The 22,260-nt window shown below is 38.5% G+C and overlaps 1 protein-coding gene across 4 annotated transcripts in view; it reads right to left on the minus strand.

The window, feature by feature from the left end:
- The window catches only part of AP2A2 (adaptor related protein complex 2 subunit alpha 2), a 45,028-nt gene that overhangs the window by 3,697 nt on the left and 19,071 nt on the right, over positions 1–22,260 (minus strand). The window contains exons 3-21 of one of the 4 annotated variants that reach the window (XM_053979925.1): positions 19,801–19,943; positions 18,986–19,179; positions 16,928–17,057; positions 15,839–15,940; positions 14,431–14,539; positions 13,775–13,922; positions 13,217–13,385; positions 11,944–12,081; positions 10,530–10,712; positions 10,099–10,196; positions 9,696–9,927; positions 8,728–8,901; positions 6,673–6,836; positions 4,885–4,962; positions 3,915–3,997; positions 3,114–3,203; positions 2,182–2,305; positions 1,302–1,418; positions 1,054–1,123 (exon numbers count right to left, since the gene is read on the minus strand). In XM_053979925.1, coding sequence (XP_053835900.1) covers positions 1,054–1,123; positions 1,302–1,418; positions 2,182–2,305; positions 3,114–3,203; positions 3,915–3,997; positions 4,885–4,962; positions 6,673–6,836; positions 8,728–8,901; positions 9,696–9,927; positions 10,099–10,196; positions 10,530–10,712; positions 11,944–12,081; positions 13,217–13,385; positions 13,775–13,922; positions 14,431–14,539; positions 15,839–15,940; positions 16,928–17,057; positions 18,986–19,179; positions 19,801–19,943 — 2,546 coding nt within the window. Of the gene's footprint in view, positions 1–1,053; positions 1,124–1,301; positions 1,419–2,181; positions 2,306–3,113; positions 3,204–3,914; positions 3,998–4,884; positions 4,963–6,672; positions 6,837–8,727; positions 8,902–9,695; positions 9,928–10,098; positions 10,197–10,529; positions 10,713–11,943; positions 12,082–13,216; positions 13,386–13,774; positions 13,926–14,430; positions 14,540–15,838; positions 15,941–16,927; positions 17,058–18,985; positions 19,180–19,800; positions 19,944–22,260 lie in introns of all 4 variants that reach the window. The other 3 variants (XM_053979924.1, XM_053979927.1, XM_053979926.1) reach the window with 3 other exon arrangements.

The following is a 22,260-nucleotide window of genomic DNA, read 5'->3' on the forward strand; positions in this document are numbered from 1 at the left end:
TGAGCTCTTTTGTAAATAAGGCTCTTTTCAAAAGCAACTGAGAAGCAAGTTAAGATTTATCATCAGTCTCCCCCAGTTTTGATACAGCCATTCCTGTACACAGTCACTGTTCCTGTTATACATTCCTGTTACACAGTCACTTCTGTTTTGCCTAAGGCAGTCAAAATGTCACTTCCTTTTCTAACCAGTACCTCAAGTATAAATTAAGGCTTGAACTATCTTCCAATTCAGTTTTAAGCAGTGAATCTGTGCTTTCTTAAACAGCTTCAAGTTGCCAGCTGCTACTGAAGACTGCATCTAATTCAAACCACAGCTAGAAACTGTCCATTCAACTCAGCACTGCCACAATCTACCACATAGCATGGAGTTACACTTTCACTGGATGATCCAACTGCCATATAAACAAAAATGCATAAAGTTTACTTATACCATGTGCTAATTCAGGCTGGGATAGAGTTTTCTTCATAGCATTTTCTTCATAGCAGCTGGTATGGGCTGCACTTTACATTTCTGCTCAAAAGAGTTCATAACACAGGGATGTTTTAGTTATCACTGAGCAGGGGTTACACAGAGCCACGGTCTTTTCTACTCCTCACACCATGAGTGAGGAAGCTGGGGATGCACAAGGAGCTGGGACAGGACACAGCCAGGACACCTGAACAATGGGATATCCCATACTGTAAGATGTCCTGGCTCAGCATACAAGGCTGGGAAAAGAAAGGAGGATGTTCACAGTGACGTTGTTTTGCCTTCCCAAGTAACTGTTACACCTGATGGAGCCCTGCTGCCCTGGGGATGGCCAGACACCTCCCTGCCAATAGGAAGCACTGAAATAATTCTTTGCTTTGCTTGTGTGCATGGCTTTTCCTTTACCTACTGAACTCTCTTTACCTCAACCCACATGTTTTCTCACTTTTACCCTTATTCTCTGTCCCACCCCACTGGGGGAGAGTCAGCAAATGGCTGTGTGGTGCTTAGGTGCCAGCTGGGGTTAAAACATGACCTGCCACTGCCCTGGACACTATGAATTAAAAATACCACACCACCACCCACCTTTGCTTTCGTGATCTCTGCATCCATCGGGTGCTTTGCTTTAAAGATATTCTGTACTTCCTGTTTTGGACTGCAAGACAAGGCAAGACAAATACATTATGAACAGCATTTCCAATAGCAATTAATTGTACTGAGTGAGCTCATGGCTTAAAGGATTGAGTATGGGATGAAGCACTGCACCAGCTACATTCACAATATACCTTTCTCTTCCCTTGCCCACCACAAGAGGCCCAAGTACAAACTCTTACTTGCTCAGCTGCTTCCAACGCTGAAAGAAGTCTTGAGAAGACATCTCTGTTGGCTGGAAAAATTTATTCAGAGTGATGGGTAATTTTACTGAAAGATTTTGAAATGTTCCGCCATATCTGCAGATGGAATAGAAAAACCACAGTGCATGTGGCAGCCTCAGCAGTGTCTCAGCAGAAATCAACCAAGCAACTGAGGAACTGTTTATGATCAAAATCCATCAACTGCACATGACATTTCTAATATACAGTTTCAATCCACTGTTAAATAAATTTATTTTCTCTCCTTAGATAGCAATAGATGAATTGGCAGAACTGCTTATAAGGTTCTCTCAGTTTTAGCATAGGTTCATCCTTCTAGATAGCACCCTAAGGGGCAAAAATATGTCCTTCTGAAAACATACCAATAAAAACCAGTTTAGACTAGAAAAGCAGCATGTAGCCCAAAACTCAGAATTTTATAAAGCTGAGCTGATGTTGAGTGGACAGAACAAGATTCTATTTCTGGTTGTATACACTTCCAGGCCAAGTTATTTGGAGAAATGTTCTTGGTTTCCAGAAGGGAGAAGTTACTGCATATATTCCTGTCAAGATTTCTTAAGCAAACAGGAAGACTGCTGTTTTATATAGATGGCAGAGACAGAAGTCATGGAGACATTTTATCAGTAGCTGCTTCTTGACTGTTTGGTTTGGCTGAGGTTTTAAACCACATTGTTCCAAGTGGATTCTCCCTAGCACCTTAAAGCTTAATTAGATCAAACTTTCAAGTTATTTGCCCAAGGGAGCTTTTTATGTCCATATTTTGCACTTCAGTCACAGGGCCATGCCAAATTTAACATCTTTCATCTAATTAATTCACTAACATTTGAATCCTTTGTTTTACCTGAACTGAATGTTCAGGATTGGAGCTTCCATGAAGTCTGACACACATTCGATGTTCACAACCTGCTGAACCTGTGCACCTCCATCCACTGTGGGGTCAACAGGTTTTGTCTGAAGATTCAGGCGTAGAAAGTAGTTAAGGAAACAGATCAATGAATTGATAACTTAAAAAATGCAAATCTCCCAAGAAACTCTATGAGAAATTAATATCATATTTCCACTCATTCTCTGTGTGCTACTGAACATTTAAAGCTCAGTTTTATGTGCAAGAAAAGAGTTTGTGGGTTTTTTTTGTTTGGGTTTTTCATATTGACACATATACAAGCAATAACTCTGAAAATTCTCAGTTAATTGGATATTCTTAAAGAAAGATGTCCTTATAAAGGTGTGAATGCACAGAGACTTCACAATAAAAGCCACAGGACTATTATGAACATGACAGAGATGTGTTGAGTCAAACAAGTCTGATTACTTAATCTCCCAGAAATCCTAAATTTGCAATACCAAGCATTAGGGACCAGCCATGAATAAAGAGCTTATTTTAAAGTACCATCATCTTGGCATACATGTATTCCATCTCCATGTCAAGTTTTAGGTTATCTGCTAATGCAGTACTCTAAGGACACATTTCTACCATTGCTACTTCATGTCAGTGGTGAAAGCTACAGTTCCAGTACATATTTATTCCAGCTTAATTTCTTGTTATTTCAGAAGTAAAATCTGTGTTTACAACCAGGGCTTTAAGGAAAGACTCTTTCATCCCTGCTCTAGACTTGTTCTTTCTACAAGAACTTTAGAGAGCTATCAGGAAGTTTCTCATTTCTTTCATGTGCAAGGACACCGTGCCTTGATCCAACAGATTTATGATATTCTGCAGCAACAAACCACAGAAACCTAATAAGAACAGACAACTGCTACTACATTTAAGGATATTTGACTGAAGGTCATCTGAGCAGATTACTGTTGGAGTAAAATTCAAGAACTGTGTTGATGTCTTATTACCATAGAATATGAACATACGTCCTGGAAAGAGAAGAATGAGACATCAAAATTTTTAGGTCATGTAATTGCATGGAATTACTTCTGCTTCAATTCCCCAACACATTCTTTAAAACCACTTTTAAGAACAAAATACAGTTTACATGGTTTATCTCACCAAGACATTCACAGTTTAAAATGCAGCAATATAACCAAGCCATTAGATCTCTCCTATAGTAGCTGTCACACAGACAGTTAAATCATCAGTGAAGTCTTTCAGTTGCTGGAGAATTTTGTTAAGATGCTACCATGCCACCTAGAGTTTTACAGAAAGGGAGAAGTAAGAAATTCTATTGCTAGCCTGTGTTCAAACTCCATCTCTTTCCTAGATGGATCCAGTATCTTGTCATTCAATCTGATCTGAAATGTATTGTGTTTCATATCATTACACTGCAAGATATAAATTTTGAGAAGAATGGTCCTTTATAAACCTGGCTACCCCAGCCATACAACCAGGCAGCTTGAGCTGGAGTGCTGGAGCTCAACACTCCCATTTCATATCAGCTACCAAAACAATCAAAAAATTTAAGGAAGCAAGAGCCCACACAAAAGCTAAGGATGCACCACAGTGAGAGTTGTAAAACAGCTTAGGCCTATAATGCTATTTCCCTCTTCAATAGCTGAAAAGTGAGTCCTGTCTGGAATATCATGCTGGCATTGTGATTGATAATGCAAACAGCCAACCACAGATCTTACCCAGGTTCTGTCGAAACTCAGATTTCAAGCCAATTTGTAGCAACTGATTTTCAAATAAGACTCCATTATTTTTACACACAAACCTAGGGGAAGAGAGGGAAAACATGTTTTAAATTGAGCCACAATAAACAATATTTAGAACCACAAAATTCAGGGTTTACACAGAGGATGAAGATTGCGGTTAACCTAGAATGCATCAATCTGTGAGAGAGGCCTTTGCAGAAAGCTGCAGAGTTAGAAAAGACAATTTTACATCCAGAACCACCACTAATAAGACACTAAAAGAACTGACATTTTTATTTGATAGGCTGTCTGAGAAACTATGAAGGAAACCACAATACGCTATATGCACACACACTGTCTAATAAAGGACCAGGCAACAGATAAGGATTTTTCTTTTTAGTCTTGAGAACTTATGGAATTCATTAGGTTGGTGCAGAATTGAAAAGTTTGAAGCTTTGACTGAAAGGTTTAAACCTGAAAGAAAAAGACCCTCCTTGTTTTATCATTTCTGTATCACCTAAGCCAACTGAGAGATGTACTTTTTCCATTTTGAGAGAGGAAGCCCATTCTCCAGTCATCTCAGTCCTTTCTATCACCCTTCACTTAAAATTAGAAGAGGTGGTCAGCAACCATCTGCCTTTTGCATCCCAGGCACTTAAAACACTCCCAAATACCAAGTACTTTTGACAAGTACTCTTTTTTATTTAGTTCCAAAAACTTAACATACAACTGGCATTGCCTCATTTTAGAGCAGTGTGTGATAGCACTGACTTGTAAAGACGACTCTAACCTGTGTATTCACGAGCCTGTCACAAAATCCACAGCATCCACAAAGGTGTTCTAGTCACAGGTCTGACAGTACACGTTTCTCTAGTTTTGCTGGTATTAAGTTAATGAACATTATAGTTTTGCTTTATAACTGTATTCTGGAAATTGCCCAGCCTTGCAAGGTTTTAGTATTGCTTACTTGTGAAAAAGCTCATCAGCATCATGCACAGTATCAGCTGGTTCCTCAGAAACTACCTCAGATGAAGCCAGGTCAGGGCTAGTTCAGGCAGCACAAAGGAAGAAAGGCAGTAGCGACAGAGACAGCAGCAGTTAGTAAAGACAGCTTAGAGCTTTGTTACTTCTTTTATCTCCTTCCTCAAAAATGGCACTGCTGAGCTTAATGCACGAGAAATTGATTAGCTGCCCTAGCTCAGTACCCTAGAAAGGTTTTAGGCATTAGGCAATGTTTTCCCCCACTTCTCTCCCCCATCCCATCCCGACTGTTAGAAAACAGCAATCCTTCATGAAGACAGCTGAAGGTGTTCAGTAAATGTAAACCTTTTACAGAACCAAGTCCTTTTAGATGTTTAACTGTGACAGCAAAGGTGTTTAAGTTCAAAATCAAAAAGGTAGCTGCATATTAACTACTACAAAGGTTTGCTTAAAAGCAGAGGCCTCATCAACCTTAGAAACCCTTCTAATTACAGGTGCACAATTAGTTCCTAAAAACACACAAGTATTAAGCGTAGGCAAGAATACACAGGCACACAGAGAATGACTTACCCAAGCAACAAATTAGAACAAAAGTGACAACAGCACTAAGAAAAGGCAGGAAACTATAAAAAGCAACTTCTCAGTATCATTACAGAAGCATTCAATAATCTACAGACAGACCAAGGAGCTGGGCATTGCTATACTTTCTCCTGCAGAGAGAAAGTACTCTTTTTATGTAACATTTGCTTATGAAGCTACTAGCATGGGTTCCTTTTTTTACCCTGTTAAAAAAAAAAAAAAAAGGCATGAACAAGCTTGTGTAGCTTCCTAAAGCCCTGGTTTTGTGATGCATGATCAAGTATCACTTCTGACCTTCCTGTAGAAACACAGGAAGGAATCAAGAATTAATCATTGCAAACCTGCAACAATGCATTGCCTGATATAAAATTTTGATGGAAGTGCCAATGATCCAGGCAGATCAGTTTCCCTAATTATGTCTTTTATATTAAGATACATTGAAAATTTGTTGTGCCAACATTCAAAATTTGGTCCAAGACAACAGTAATATGTTCTTGTCCAGTAAGACAACTGATTTTAAAGACATTCTGTGATTTTATGCCATTAATTCCCAAAAATGTAGCCAAATAACATTTGAGAGTAGCCACAGGGACTTTTAATAATAATGGGGTTAATACATTGTACCTACACTACACTTGCTAATGTAATTATAGTATCAAATCCCCTTAAAAAAAAAAAAAAAAGAAAACCACTTGTTCTTTATCCCCCTTTTCACACCTCTTTGTCAGACAGTAGCAGAACAACTGAAGTGTAGCATTAAAATCTGGGAAGCAGTATCTCTGGATACAATCCATCTCACTGTTTCAGTAAGTGGAGAGATAAGAATATTTTATGAAAAGAAAATAAGAATAAATGTATTCATATCAGGACAGATAACCCCCACTTCAAGATGTACAGAGATGCACAAGCAGCTTAATTTAACAAAGAAGCAAAACCAGCAAGAAAACCAGACACTATTGTGTGGCAAATATCCTCAGGTTGAGTACTACAGACTCAGTTTTTCCATTAGAAGCAATATTCAATAAAGACAGCACATCCAGCAGAGTGTCTAATAACACCTCTCTTGCTGCAAAACTGCCACCCAGGAATGCACTCAATATGCTGGAACAAAACCAAAAGTTATGTGTGTTTTTCCTTCAATCCTGTTTCAACAGACAAATTCTCCTTCAAATTCCTTTCAGGGTGGATTAATTACCTCGCAAAGTTGTCATCAGAACCAGGAGCAAGAGGTGCAACTGCAGAAGCTGAATCTGAAAATACATCCACGAGCAGGCTACCACCAGAGGAAGGTGGGGGAGCTGAATTGGTGACAGGGGCAGCACCCAGACCCAGCAGATCCGCCGATGGAGAAGGAGTAGACTAAGGAAGACAAGACACTTCGGTGTTACACTGCAACAAAACTACAACAAAGCTGTCTTGTTTGCACAGACAACTAAGCTATGGCAAAGTGCCTCTCCCCACCCCAAATCAAGGTTTGAATTGATAAAGGGTTCACACACACAGCAGTTACCACGCTGAATTTCAACTTAAGGTCATTTACAGGTGTGGTTTTCTTTTTCTTCCTTTGAAGAGAGTTATGTCCATCTAACCATTAAATAAAAGCAAAACCAAAATTAATCTAAGATCTGGTTCTGCAGAAGAAAGATTACAAAGATGTCAGTTTTCCCCCACCCTCTTTTCCTGTTAGTTTCAAGGGAAAGTAAGTACTGTAGGGAATAAAATTCCCATGTTGCTTGTCTTTCATGAAGAATCCATCAACAAAGCAAGTGGCTTTTACACAAAGCTAAATCACAAGTCATCACAGCATCTTTAAAATTGACTGTCAGTTTAATCCTGGGTTTCTGAAGCCTAGCAAATCTTAGAAAGAATGTAAACCCAACCAGCAAAAAAAGCAGAGACTGTAGCCAGTTCAAGCTGCAAGCACTAGAAGAAGAGACAAGATGTTTAAACTGTTTTTTCCTCAAATAGAACAAATCAAGCAGCCAGGACACAGAATCATGCAACAGAGGCTACATATACCCAAGTCGCATGCAAGATCAGAGCACAGACTGTTAATCAAAATGGCCATGTATTAGATATTAGGAGCTTCCACTGTGCCAGATAATCTGAGGATGAGTCATGAGATGCGTCTGGATGAATCTGAAATCTTGTTTTTCTAAGCCAACCCCAAGTTATCATATACTCCATACAGTATAATGAAAAATTCCCTGGCAAAAGACTTTTAAGAAGCCAATCATTAGGACCAACTGAAAACAAAGGTTGGACCTCAAATTTCTAACATTTTTGGAATCTAAACCAGAAAAAGCCACTAGTGAAGGTAACACTGTGCAGTTTGTTACATGGCTGCAACCCATAAAGTGAAGCTCATAAAGCACAATGCAATATTAACTGCCAGTCACGTCAATTTGGCATTCAAAGAAAATTTTGCAACTTTTCTGCTGGAAAGATACTTCTGTCCAGTCAAAACTGTTCCACTTGGAGTAGCTACTCTTATACACTGCAGTGACTAAGCAGTAAATTATTATGCTTTAACAAACTGGGCAGGGAGCACGCTACAATATTTCCTTCTCTAGGTAATATTCTACAGCATCATAAATCTAATTACAAGTTATTAAAACCAGAAAGAAGTATTACATTATGGGAAAATTGATGCTACCAGCTTTAACTGACAATAAAATGAGAAGCTTCAGCTCAGAAGAAAAAAAAACCTGCGGACTTGTCTAGCATAACTGTACTCAAATAGTACTGACAAATAAAAAGTAACAAGTTTATATTGACTTAAGGACATCCCGTGAAGGTAGAGTGTTGTCCACTTCTGTTAAAAAAAAAAGCCCAAACCAAGATGCAAAATAACAGGTTAGACAAAGCAGAAAAAACAGCTGATACTCTGAAATTCAAGTTAACTTCTCTTAAATATTTAAATAATTTTACAATCTCACCCTCAGTGCAATTTCATCAACAAGGAAATTCACATCTCTAAAGTAACAGCAACATTTTTCAAATAACAATGTAAAAGGGATTTTTTTAGGCTGCAGACAGTTTGTCCCCACTTACATAAGATTTCCAAAGGAAAACTGCATCCAAGCATGACAAGGGGAAAGCAGCTATATGTCCCCTGCTTTATAGCAAACATCCAAAGCCTTAAGTTTCAGATGGGATGTTTTAAATCCCCAAAAAGCCACTTAAGGAAACCAGTCTTTTCTCACTTGCACACCATCTAAATTAGTGAAATAACAGCTTTTAAACTCACAACAGCACTGGCATTGACAGAGGCAGGTTCAGCACTTCCATTCATATCAGAGCTCCTCTCCTTTTTGGTCTCTTCCAGGTCAGTAACTGTGCCTGGGCCTTTCTTCTTCTTCAGTTTAGCCAAAATGGAAGATTCCCTCTCTGGAAAGGGAGGCATTTCTTCCAATACTGTAGCCTTACCATAGAAAAAAAAAAAAAATATTAGTTAAACTTCAGAGAAAAAGCCAAACCAGCTTCTGAGTCTTTGAAGAGACACACCCTTATAGACTGCATTTAGCAAAAGCAGAAGTAGTTACCCGCACAGAAAATTATTATGCAGTTTACTGTAGTGAGGGATTGATCACTTTTTTGAAAGAAAAATGCTTTAAAACTTCCTGAAGTCCTTCCAAAGCATGTGGCTAAGAAAACAGAGGCGTAACACTTCTCTGAAACAATGATATTAAATTTAGAAAAAGAAAATTTAAATAATTAGATCATAGCAGACCTAAGGGTCCTTAAGTCAGGCAGACCTAGACTTAAACCACAGAGAATACTCACGTTTCTACCCTGACCTAAGCGTTTATTAGATGTCAGAACCAAATGTGCAATGCTCAGATCTGAGAGCACCAGGTTAAACCACTGAATTTCAAGAGACAAAAAATTACACTTTTCCTATCCACCATCAAGTAAGTCCTCAAAAGAAAGTCCCAGTCTTTTGATACCTAAATCCTCTAGGACCCTGTATTGTGCCAGCTTCCCCTGGCTTCTCTGCTCCAGATTACCATGTCTTAATGGTCATATGTCCCACTACAGCAATAACAACTGGGAATTTAGGTCTAAATTAAAGATGACTAGAGCAGAATTAAGGAGACTTAAAGAACCAGCACCCACATTGTAATCCTGAGATTTCTGAGCAATCAGGTAAGGTTTAGTTGAATTTAACTTGCTGACAGCAGGGTACTGCATAAGAAAATAAATCTTTATACCTACCAATATATCAGTACTAGCAATAGTACTGAGCCTCAAATACTCAACAGCTCTCTGCTGCAGCTCAACATCAGCATTCTTTAGCTGACTGTCACTGCGCAGCACATCTTGAATTGTAGTTTTGATTTCTGGAAACAGGTTCACAAACTTGATGTAGGTAGACAGAAGCAAAGCTCGGGTAGGAACACTACACAGATGAAACTTGGAATGAAGCAAGTTGAACTGGATGAGGGGACTTAAAAGAAGGAAAAAAAATTTGTTCAGTTTTTGTAGATATGATAATCCTTATTACTGCACTATTAGCAAGAGCTGAATAATTTGTTAACTAGCCTTTAGAAATGCTAGGAATTAAATTGTTCACAGAAAGCATTACTACTCCAATTCAGTATTTTAGAAGGTGTTTTACCTTGATCTTGGATCACCTGCTATCAGATTTCCAAATTCTCCCAAGATGTAGCCACCTACTTTTACAAGATTCTCGTGGCATGCTGGAGCTTGAAGGGCCTGTAACACATTAATAATCATTGATATGCAATGTACAAAAAGAATCTCTTTTCTGTCACTTCCATTCCCAGTTTTCTCATCTACTTTCCTGCAAGAGCAGACTACAGATCTAGGCACTATAGAGTACTTATGAGAAAAACATGATGGGTGGTATAATTTCAGAGAAGACTCTAATGTGAGTATTAGTTGATTAAGAGCATTCTTAGGCCCATCTAGCAGTACTCTGGACTTTTGATGACAGATAGAGCTCCTTAAGTTTCCCTTGTTGCATCATGTGTTGCTTCCTTAATTCTCAGCTCATTTTGAATGGGAATTGAAAACAGTTACTCTCACCTCAAAAACAGTCTTTGCTGCATATCCTTGCACATCATCCCTGTTGATGACAATCTGAATAACTCGGTACCACACTTCTTCACTGACATAGTCACCAGCAATGCGAATCAGATTCAGGATTGTATCCACATACCACGTGTAATCCACTGCATACTTCTCAGCTAGAATTGCAACCTTCAGAACCTGAGCACACAAAAGAGAACACAGAAGGCTGACTAGCTTTTACTATGAGCTGTATACACCTGGTGATGCCCCACACTGGCCCAGAAGCCTCAGTTTCAAGTGCATGAGCTTGTTCATTTGTTCCCACAGCCAAGGTGAAAGGTGAACATTGAAATGCTGTGCCAGAATACAGCAGTTGCCAGGCACATATTGCTTTGCCCATAATGCATTCAAATATGTTGTATCTTTGTGACTTTCCAATTGTGTACCTAAGTGATTAAGAGCAATTTATAGAACATTTTTGTTTGCTATAAAAACACCATCTAAACTACCATTGAGACAGGATCAAATAGGAAATTGGAAACCTCTCAAAAAAAGGCAAAAGCAAACTCAAGATAGCAGAGGCAAATAGAGTCACCAAAGCACAGCTGACTTCTTCAGGTCATACTCAGATTCCTGCATCCTGAAGCAAACAATCAGCTTCAGGGGAGACCCCTCACAATTTATTATCAGTTGCATTTACTAGTCTTAAAAAAATAGGTCAGTATAAGGGAACAGAATGAAATTCTCTCTCTGCCAAGTCAGGGGACATTGCCAACAGCAACCAGACAGCACAAGAGGTAAATCAACAAACAATGTATTCCACATTCACTTCTCCAACCAAGGAACATCAGCACCTAACTAAATAACTAAGTACAAGTTTTGTTTACTGTCCTAAAAGGTTGAAGTTGAGCATTTCAACTTTTATCCTACTGGTAGGAAGGGGAAAGATATCAGGCCTCTTAGCTGATTAGAAGGTATTGGTTTTGGGAACCCTTAGACTGAACATTCTCAGAGCATACAAAGTTCTACCTACAAATAAGCATTTACCACTAATTTTTGAAGCTACTGGACAATTTACTAGAGTGGGACCTAACCCTCAGATATAGAGAATGTGTTGGTGGCTCACATATAAAATTCACTTTGCTTTCTATATGTGCTGTACCAAGAACAAGATCAGCTTTTAAAATTCTTAAGTTTCCGAAGTTCCCCCCTGCTCCCTGGATTAGCTTAAATTAAATTCTTCACTATTAGACTACAAAGTTAGGACTTTTTTGTTTGTTTGTTTTAGTAGTTTTCTCTGGGGTTTTTTAAAGACACCATGAAAAGCAATCTCTATCACAGACTATGAAGCATCCTAATCAATAAATGATACTTAGGGTACCAAATCCAGCTATGAAACAAGTATTTAAGAAAAACATCAATAGCTTACAATTTCTTCTCTAATGGAATAATCAGCAGTCTCCAGGTAATTGAGCATTTCAGCCACAATCTGCTGGGCATTGCTTCGGTCACACATTGCATACAGGAGATCTACAGCTCTTTGTCGTACACTTACATCTCTTTCAGTCTGCAAAAAGACACAGAGTCAAAGGTCAAGATGATTTCATTTTTGTTTGGAAAGTACATGCAGCTTAAGAGATGAAACTTAGTATTATACACAGTCAAATTTAAAACAAATGAATTTGCATAATTTGTCAGATGCAGAATTAATTCAGATATACCCTTTATAGAAGCTGTGAGTTTTTTATACCAATTCTCACTTTCAGTCACCTAAGAAAAGCTCAGTGGAGGAGACTCAGACAGCTTCCTTCTTTTAAATACTATCACAAAAATTCAAATCATCAGGTTTTGTTTCTGTAGCATACTTATTCAAATCTGTGCAGGTGCTGAAAGAATGGAGGAGTTTGTACAGAACACCTCAGTACTAGGTAGAATAGGGTGGGTGAATTTGTGGTCCACTATGCACTGAGTAACTGGTACCAGTGGCTATAAATGCACCAATAACTGGCTGAAATTGTTAAATTGTTACCAGGCCAAGGAGCATTTAGCTATCTGCAGGTTTAGTGTCACCCATGCCTGTAACAACTGAAGTCCAGCTAGAACAAATACATAGTTTGAACTTAGACAAATGTATAAATATGCTACAGCACAAACTTGGAAGGAAACAAAGCATTTAAACATCCAAGTATGCAAGTAAATTTACATGCAAATCAATCTTACTCTTTTGATTTCTGCTTTGTCACATAAACAAGACCTAGGATTCCATCTTTCTGGTTTCTGGTCTTTACAATTCTGCAGTGCAAGCTGATCTGCTCTACCACTCCCCATTAGCTATTACAGCAAAGAAACAGTGCCCAATACCCAGCATTCTCAATTTCAAATTTTCACATTTTTAAACAGTTATACATCTTCAGCCTACACTTCAGCAGATAACAGTGTTACAGGGGACAAAACTCCAGGTATCAGATTTACCAGCAAGGTGCAAAAATCAACAAAATCTGACCTCTGTAATTGCCAGCACAGCAAGAATTTGCTGGATTGAGGTAAAAAAACTGAGGTAGACTTCAAAGAATAACTCATTTGGTCCCTAAGTATTATTAACTTAATTGGGGACAGGGAGCTTGGGGCAGTGGGGGAGAGGGCATTGAGGCGGGGGAGAAGAAGACAACACTCAAAAACAGACCCCACACTTCAATATTTACCTTCAATGCATTGATAACTGTTTCTATGTGTGTTTTCACAGCCTCATGTGAGAACTCAGAGCTGGCAAGCGTGCACATGCTTTCCAGTGCTAGGTAACGCAAATTAGTTTCTCGGTGCTGCAAGAACTGACCTAGCTGGTTACAGGCACGGACTAGTAGGTTTGGCTCACTGCACAGAACAGGAGAGAAAGTGAAAGGGTTAAAAGCAACAGGTTTGAGAACACTCAATTCAGAATACTATTTCTGCAGCAGAGATTTCTTAAAATGCTTCAAAATGTCTGCTAGAGTGCTTTGCTAGTGAAATGCAAATTCAGATACTGTGAGCAAATAATATCTGTTGGATGAGAGCAGTGGGGTCAATACAAAACATCAAATAAAGAAGCAGCAAAACCCAAAGCTACACAGTTCATTAACACTGTTCAGTTACATTGCTGTGGTTGTGTTCCAATGTAGCAAGCAACTTTGTGTTCTTTTCCCCTTCACTCCCTCCCCCAATAAAATCTGATGAACTGTTCAAGACATAGCCCCTTTGATAACAGAAGTGTTGTCCCAGCTCACCTGTCATGATGTATAATTAAGCTTATTGCCTCAAACAGGACAGCATTCTTCGCATTCGAGTGTTGTACTTTCTTTGACTTTGGTGGCTCCTGTGCTTTGTTGAGGATGGTTTCCAGGCATTCTGTCAGACGGCCACGTACCGCAGGGTCTTCTGGAGAAGAATGAGCCATTGGACAACTTCATTTTGCTCCAAACCCTAAGCCCTACTTCAGGTTTTCCCCTGGCTAAATCTAAATTAATTAAATTATTCTGAGACATTAAAAACATTTACACTCCCCAACATACATGTGGGAAAAGACTTCCAAGTCACAGTTCTATCTGGGTGAGAACAAAAGCCAAACACAATGTGTACTACAACATACTTGGAGGCTTTAATACAGTTGATAGTATTAATGGATGTTTAAAATGGCAGCTGCCAATGATTTCTAAGATGCACACTGGTTAGACATTTTGTTAAAATTAAACAGAACATAACTCAAAAGGCCAAGTAGCTTAGAGCTACCAGAGACATTCAGGAGTACAAACTTCAGTATCTTTGCCTTAAGACAATGTGCTTGCACTCCAAGCTATGGTAACACCGCAATGCAGTAGCCAATTGCATCTTTGGAGCCAATGTACTGCATAATAGATGACCAGTGCTGTGATGTGTGCATTACCTGGAGGTGGATAGCACTGTAACAGCCTCAGAAGTTTCACAGATAGCCAGGGAGCAGGAACAAAGTAGTATGTGTAGTCCTGAAGGTCTGTTGATGCAGAAGTTACAATCTGTAAAACAAACAGCCAGCACGTCAGCTCCCACAGTTAATTGAGTCACAAGCATGAAAATGACCCAAAGAACACTGTAGGTCACCTCTGACAGAAGCTTAAAAAACTGTGTCACTAGCAAAGTCTAGTTCAGTAGATTGATTAGGTGTAAACTGCCATGCTATGAGTATACCACAGTAAATGCTAGTAATGGAAATCCAGTTTTGTAGATACAGTAGTCTAGAAAGTCTCTTCTGAAAGCCTACTCGCTTTTTTAAAGAATGAAGACAACCATCTTGTAACATCAAACATTTAACCAGAAGTTTGACTTTCTCTGTTCTAGCAATTCAGAGATTCAGTCAAGTCTGGTGGCTGCTGACAGGTGAGCCTGCAATTCAAGTACAAGATGCTATGACAGACTGACCTAAAGCAGAAGGATCAACTAACACCTATAGTAACATCCATATAGCAAAGCAAAAAAGAGGGTAGCACTCATAGAGGAGGTTTATATGCATAATGAAATGTGATAAGAATTAGATTAGATTACCCCCCCTCTTCATAGATTTATTTTACTCCTTTTATTCTAGGGTAACAATGAGTTCGGCACTATCTTTGCTCAAAATAATTCTACCTAATTCTTACTGCTCCATTATTTCATATTTGAAAAGAAAGTAAACAAGTAATTTGGGTATAAGACTGCATAAAACTGAGTGTCAAATACATTTGTGAAGTAACCGTCTCCCTAGTCTCTTTCCCCCTTCCAAAAGGAGGGGGAAAACAAAATCAAAACAGTGACATCAGTTTTCCAGCACAGAAATGTTAACTTACAGACATGTCTCTCCACTCCTCCCTGCCCCTGCTTAACCCCCTACATCATTTACAGAATATCAGATGCTTATGATTATTAACTTAGCAGCAGCTCAAAAGAAGGAATAGGAATGCAGTCTTGTAAGAAGCTTAGATAAAGTTAAAGCTACAGACTCTATTTTTGAGGGGTTTGTGTGAAGCCTGTAGAATCAGTCTTTGATCCAACTATTCTTTGCTATTACAGCAACAAAGTGAGGATTACTATTTAGAGCACAGGAGGGATTAAACCAAGAAAGTTTGGGCAAGCCAATACAGCTTTCTGTCCTGGTACGCAACAAGCATTTAAAGAGGTTACCTGAAGCACCCACATGAAGTGACACTGAATCATCTTCACATTTCATGGTACAGTAAACTAATCTGACCCTAGAAAGCTGAACAGGAAGCTAACCTGATCTAGAAAGCTGAGTAAATTAATCAACAGTGAAGTATTATCAGGGTCATCATTGGACTCACTCTGCTTAATCTAGACACTGCCAAGGAGACTGAAGTCTTAAATTCTTCTGGGTTCTTCTGCGCCAAAGTGGTGATCAGACTTGTAGCGGCAGTAACCACACCCTAGGAAAAAACAAAACACAACACAAAAAAAACCATGTTCAATTTTGGATCAGTTTATGACACTGCCCATTAACACCTTTCAATTCAACAGTTTTTTAATATACAAAAAATATGGTTATCCCCATTACAGAGTCCTACATTAAAAAAACTCTCATTTGGCTAGCAGCTAGACTAATTACACACCTGCAGAATCCAACAGAATTTTCAACAGCATGATACTGCCATGCTTGCAGAGCATTTTATGCTATTTTTTGTATTAGCTTTGTCTCATGTTTGGATAGTACATCTAAAGTAAGAGAGCGGTATTAAAATTAAGCCTGGACACAAATTGTCTTATTATACAAGAGAAGCATGAGCAGAAGAAATTCAATGCAGCAGATCATCCAGGAAAGAATGCTTACAACCCAACATGAGGAGAGGGCTTTGTATAACACAAGCACTGGATATTACTACTGCAGACTAAAGCATTCATTACTGTTGAGGCACAGGTATTAATAGCCTTTTCATAACGTAACTGGACTGTGGGAAAAAACAGGGTCTCCTTTCCAAAGCAAGAGGGTTTTTTAAGCATCAAAGTAAGAATGACATAGACACCACAGGACACAGAAGTCTAAGCAATGACAAATCAAGCCTTGAATCCTTAGTGCAGATCTAATCTTAAAAGGCCTAGGACGATTAATATTACACCTATGCAATGTGATTTAGTGTAACAAGGCATAAGATTAATTAATTTACAGCCAGAGGAAAAGACAAACTTGTACATACTATTCCTGTACCTACAATGAAAAGGTAAACAAAGCTTTATTAAAAATTAATAAATACAGCAAATAAAAAAGGGAAACTCCTTCCATTTTCTTCCCAAAGCCTGAAGACAACAGCAAGCCACTTGCTTGAAAGACTCAAGCAGAAATAAATGCTGTTTTTAACAGCAGAAGTCACATCATTCTCTATACACTAGACCCAAGAAGCATAATGAGGCTGATTTACCAAGTGCTGGTCATTGAGGAGATGCACCACTCGAGATGTCCAGTCTCCCATGGGAACAAGGTCAGGAGAAGTTCTGTATAAACGCAGCAAGCATAAAGCAGCACTTTGCTTCACACTATCCATAGTGTCTCTGCAAGACATACATACTGATTTAAAATACTGTCATTAAGGCACAGCAATACCTGCAGGACAGCTTTATGCCAGATTTCACACTGACTCAGCATCCCTGCCAGGCCGCATCTTTTCAACAGAAGTTCACTGAAGTCTTCTTATGTTGAAGTATTTGTTCTTCTTAATTTTTCCAGTAAGTTTACTTAGTCAAGTTTTCAACTATTATAGAGGCGACAAGACATATGTAATGATTCTTTACAAACTGGAGTAGCATTTTACATCTTTTATGAGAACTGAAAGTTTCTCATCTGATCACAAGAACAAGCTTCTTCCAGGCTGACTGAAATCAGACAGTTCAGATATACTACCTTATGAATGTGATCAAAGCTGGATCTACTGATAGGTCCTGCATGTCAGATAGAAATCACGAACTACTCAACAGCTTCAGAACCTACAACTAGAATGTAAGGTGGCTGTCAACAAGCACACAACCCACAAATCTATTCACCTTGCCATCCCTGCTGCTGGCACAGAAATGGACTATTTTAAGAGTGGCAAGCAACTATTCTAGTTCAGTGAACTCCTTTTCACAAAGCTGTTGATTAAGCATTTTGTGTGATGCACAGACAACAGCTATAAAATGTACAGAGCACTACCAGTAAGAGTATTAAGAGGCAGTTTATAATGTGGTTAATCCTGGTTAAATGTTCAGAAACCTCTATATCCCCAGTAGAAGTTCAGCCCAGATATTCTTCATAAATTTATCAGTTTTCCATGAAATCAAGTTGTACCTCAGTTAAAAACCACAAACTATTCCTCCTGTCTCTAATTATATTTAAGCCAAGAGAGCTATGCTGAATTGGCAAATGTAACTGACAATGCTCACTCTGCCCAGGTCACTTAGACAGGACAGGCACACAAACATGTTTCATATATATTATCTTAGAAATGCAGAAGGCATGAGACCCTGAAGAGTGATCTCAGAAAACATAAACACAGCTCTAAGTTTAAACAACTGACCTGAAGGTGCTGTGCTCTGTTTGCAATTAGTGACCCCAAGTGAAACTTCTGGAATTTTTTAAGGCTATCTTATTAAAACCTCATGACTCATCACTGCAGTATTGTCCCCACCATGCTACATGGAGAACAGCACCTGGCAATGGCAGTGGCCTGACACTTAGAGTATTAATACATTTCTTATGCCACATATCACTTTTTGTATTAATGTAAGACAGTTACTTGTTATAAAAAGATCCATGCATATTCTAAAACATTTCATATCCATAAGAGCTTAAATGCACTGTTTGCACTTGGACATTTTAAGTTTTAAAATAAATTAGCCCTACAATCATAGGTCCAACTTTACATTGACTTAACTACAGTTTCAGACATTTGCCAGGTTTGTTTAGAAACTTTCAGCTATACCAAAGTAAGAAAGTTGGTGGTCACTATTTGCCATTTACATTAATTGCTCTTTACATGGTTAGTAGAGGAAGTAAGAAAACTCACAAATCAGTATTATCATGTTCCTTATGAAGTCAGTACATTTACATAAGAACTTCAGTTTATAACAAACTTTGTAGTATAAACATCTATTTAGGTCAATTTATTTCTTTTTTCATCAGGAGAGGTAAGGAAAGTAAAACGTATGTATTTCAGGGGTATTCAGTACCACAAAACAAAATAAAAACCAGTTCACAACAAGGCTGTAAAAGCCTATTCAAGACACCAAAAGTCTTAATTTCCATGTAGTCTTACACTCCTACAAGCAACTCCACACTCAGGCAAGTAAAAGCACCTGCAGGTATTGGAACTGTCATTATACTGCAAGCCCAGGGCTGTAGAGCCCAAACACGGATTAAGGTGCTGCAATGGAACCAAAAAGTAAGATGCAATTTGCCAAAAAGTATATTGGTCTTGTATTTGAAAGAGGCATGTCACACCTACCCAGCCACAAGAATTTTGGGAATTTCTCCAGCAAAAGCTTCTGCCATCTCCCGGCTGCCCACATTGGCAATGCAGTGCAGAGCAAGGCCCATGAAGGTGGGGTTCCGGCTGGCCAGGTCATTCTTGATGGCATTGTTTATCAGGCGAATGAGCTCGCTGTTGGAGTTCACCAGCACGGAGATAAACAGATAGCCCTGTGAGTCACAACATGGAAAATCTATTTTAGCTGACTTCATTTATTGTGGCATTAACAGGAAATACGATTTCTTTGACAGATACACTTTTCTCCAATACCATATGGGCAGAAATGGGTATTTAGACAGAGTGAAGGCTAGAAAGATTAAGTGAATTAAACAAAAATTAATAAGTTCAGTGTTACCCTGACTATCTGGTTTTAAGTGTTTTCTCAGTCTATTCTGGCATATACTCAAAAGATTGTTTTAGATGAATGGGGACTAATCAAGATTTTGGCTTATTATTCAAATACTAATAAGCTACATGCACCTGATAAACACAGCCTTACCTAGAGAGATGGAAAGAGACATTCAGAAAATTAAAAGGTTACTTACATTTTAATGCAAGACTCAAGGCAGTTTCTTAACAAGGGTAATGATTTTATGCAGAACGCATATTTTTTGCAACTAATTCAAGACTCCCTGTGCACAAAGGTGTTTAGATTTCAGAATTATCCCTAGCGCTAAAATAAGGCTTTAAGCCAGGGCAGGGGGAATTAAGGAAAATTCTTTACAGACTCCACAGCTGAGGCAGGATATTAGATAGATCAGTTTATCTTTTTTAGAGCTCAAGTTACTCACAATTTGTTTCTCTGTATATCTATTGGAACTGAGCAGGTTTACAGCCTCCATGTGACCAAAGTCAATGTCATGCCCCAGCAGAAAGATGAAGAGCAGTTTGCAGACATATTTTTTCTTACTGTAACCATCCAGAGCCTTGTCACCTGAAAAGCAATGAAACAAACAACAATTAAGTCTATGTTGAGCTTTTACCTTGGTTACTTAGTGATAATTCCATCTACCATTATCTATATCCTAAAGGATGGTGATGAAAGGATAGTCAAGAAATAATGCTATCATCTAGTCCGTGAAGTATCCTGCAGTGTCCTTGGAGTATGTTCTTAGTAAGAGGCAGCACATCCATGTCTGCTTTTGATTTTCCTGCTTAGGTTAAGGACATTTATGTCTTCTATATACATTCTCTTCTTAAACCAATTATCAAACCTTTATCTCAGTGAAAGTGTTAACATACTTTTCCAAGTGCACCACTGTAGAGAACTCAATAGCAAAAAAACCCCCAAAAAACCCCAAAAAAACAAAAACAAAAAAAAAAAAAAAAAAACCCAAAAAAACCAAAACAAAACAACAACCAAAAAAAAAATCACAAAAAAACCCCACAAAAAACAAAACACCCAGCAAGTTGTTTTACAAAGATCAGGTCACAATGGTCTATCCCAAAGACTCAAAGAAACATATGAAATGAGATTACCATGAGAATTTTAAAGTTTTTGTAAAATGAAAGTATTCACAGGTGTTCCAGTTTCAGAAGAAAAATGCACTCTAAATAGATTAGGCCATATGTTGCAATACTGCTGATTTTAGAAGCTTGCAGAAGCAACATGGAGCAGTGCAGCTTCCAGTTCATCGGGAGACCATTGCTTTTCCTGAAGGGAAGAGCTACACATGAACATAACACTTTCTGTGTTACATCCTCTCCCTACATCAAATCGGGAAATAAAGGGGTATCCAGTAAATCAGGAAATATAAAGGGGTATCCAGTAAATCAGGCATGACTGACTGCTGGGTAGCAAAATTCTGATATATACTGCTGCCTAAGAGACTATATATAAGCTCCTTCACCTCAGCATTCTGGGCCTGGAATACATCAAGTGTGTATTCCTTAGCGATGGGCAAATTCAGCCAGAACAGCGCTGCATACACTAAAGCTTCAATAAGATATCCCTTACTCATTGCCCTTGCCAATAAGAGCTCTAAGCTTCCTTTTTATTTTATATTTAGCTGCCTATTACATAAATCTGAAGTTAAAAAAGAATCTTAATAGTACAGATGTTGCTCCTTCTTCCTTCTCATGAAGTGATACAGAAGCATATTAAATTTGCCAGGCCACATGAATCTACAGCTCCACTGGATTTCACACTACATTCACAGACTGGATAAAAAACAAGGAAACATTACCACTACTAAACTTACAGTTAGTGAAGGAATGAAGACTACCAGCTCTGTGTGAGGACATGTAACAGTGAACCAACAGAAAGCATACCAGCCCACTGAAGTACCCGATGATAAAAGGTTATGTCTACAGGCTGCAACTATGCGTTTTGGGGGTTACTTTCTATTTCGACCCTAAAAAATTCTTCTATTCAATCTTATTTCCACTGAGATAAATTTAAACAAACCACTGCTATTTTAATGCAGACAATTATACCCTTCTAATTTGGGTTTTTAGGCACCCGTTGATTTTTTTTAACTGGCACAGAGTGCATCAATTACCAACAAAAAGCTTCATCTTAAAGCTATTTTTATGTTGTGAAAAGAGGAGTTGTCTTCAGGTCCATACTACAGAAGCCAATATAGGTCACATTTTGCTTCAATATAGGAGGCAGCACTACTAAAGATACCCATGGCAGTGAAATTCTGCTGTATTAAATCCTGTAAGCATCCTCTGAAACAGCCAGCTCTGCAGAAAGCTATCTAAAGACATGTTTTCTTCAAGCCACTTTTACAGTTTGCTGCTATAAGGCTCTTTTCCTGCTGAGTCAACAAACAAATATAGGGAATTTTGCTCTCCTAGATTTGGAATTACTGTCAGAAGAACCAGAGTGAAACATCCAGTGAGAAATATTTTTCCCCTTCTTTGGAAGCAATATGGCCAGAGAAAAGAGAAGATACTCAACCATGTCTGCTTATCTGCTGTGACCTCCAAACTGTCCCATTAGCAACAGTAGAGTATTCTGCATAAATACTTCCTGTTATGCTATTTTCCCAATGAAATGGCATTCAAGAGCAGAAGCTTCTTCCTATCCCACCATGGCAGAGAGATGCAGATCAAAGATAACTTTCCTTAGGAGAGGCAAGGGAAAAAACCCAAAAACAAAACACAGGAAAAGGCAGCATCAGCTTTAGTTTTCTAGTATTTTTTCAGCTGCTTAGGAAGAGTTTCTAGAAACTCTTAAGATTTGATTTTAATTGATCATCTACATGAGACCCAGAAGGAAAAGAAATAATCAGTGAATAAACCAG

The sequence above is a fragment of the Vidua macroura genome, chromosome 6 (genome assembly GCF_024509145.1).
Source record: "Vidua macroura isolate BioBank_ID:100142 chromosome 6, ASM2450914v1, whole genome shotgun sequence".
Classification (NCBI taxonomy): Eukaryota; Metazoa; Chordata; class Aves; order Passeriformes; family Viduidae; genus Vidua; species Vidua macroura.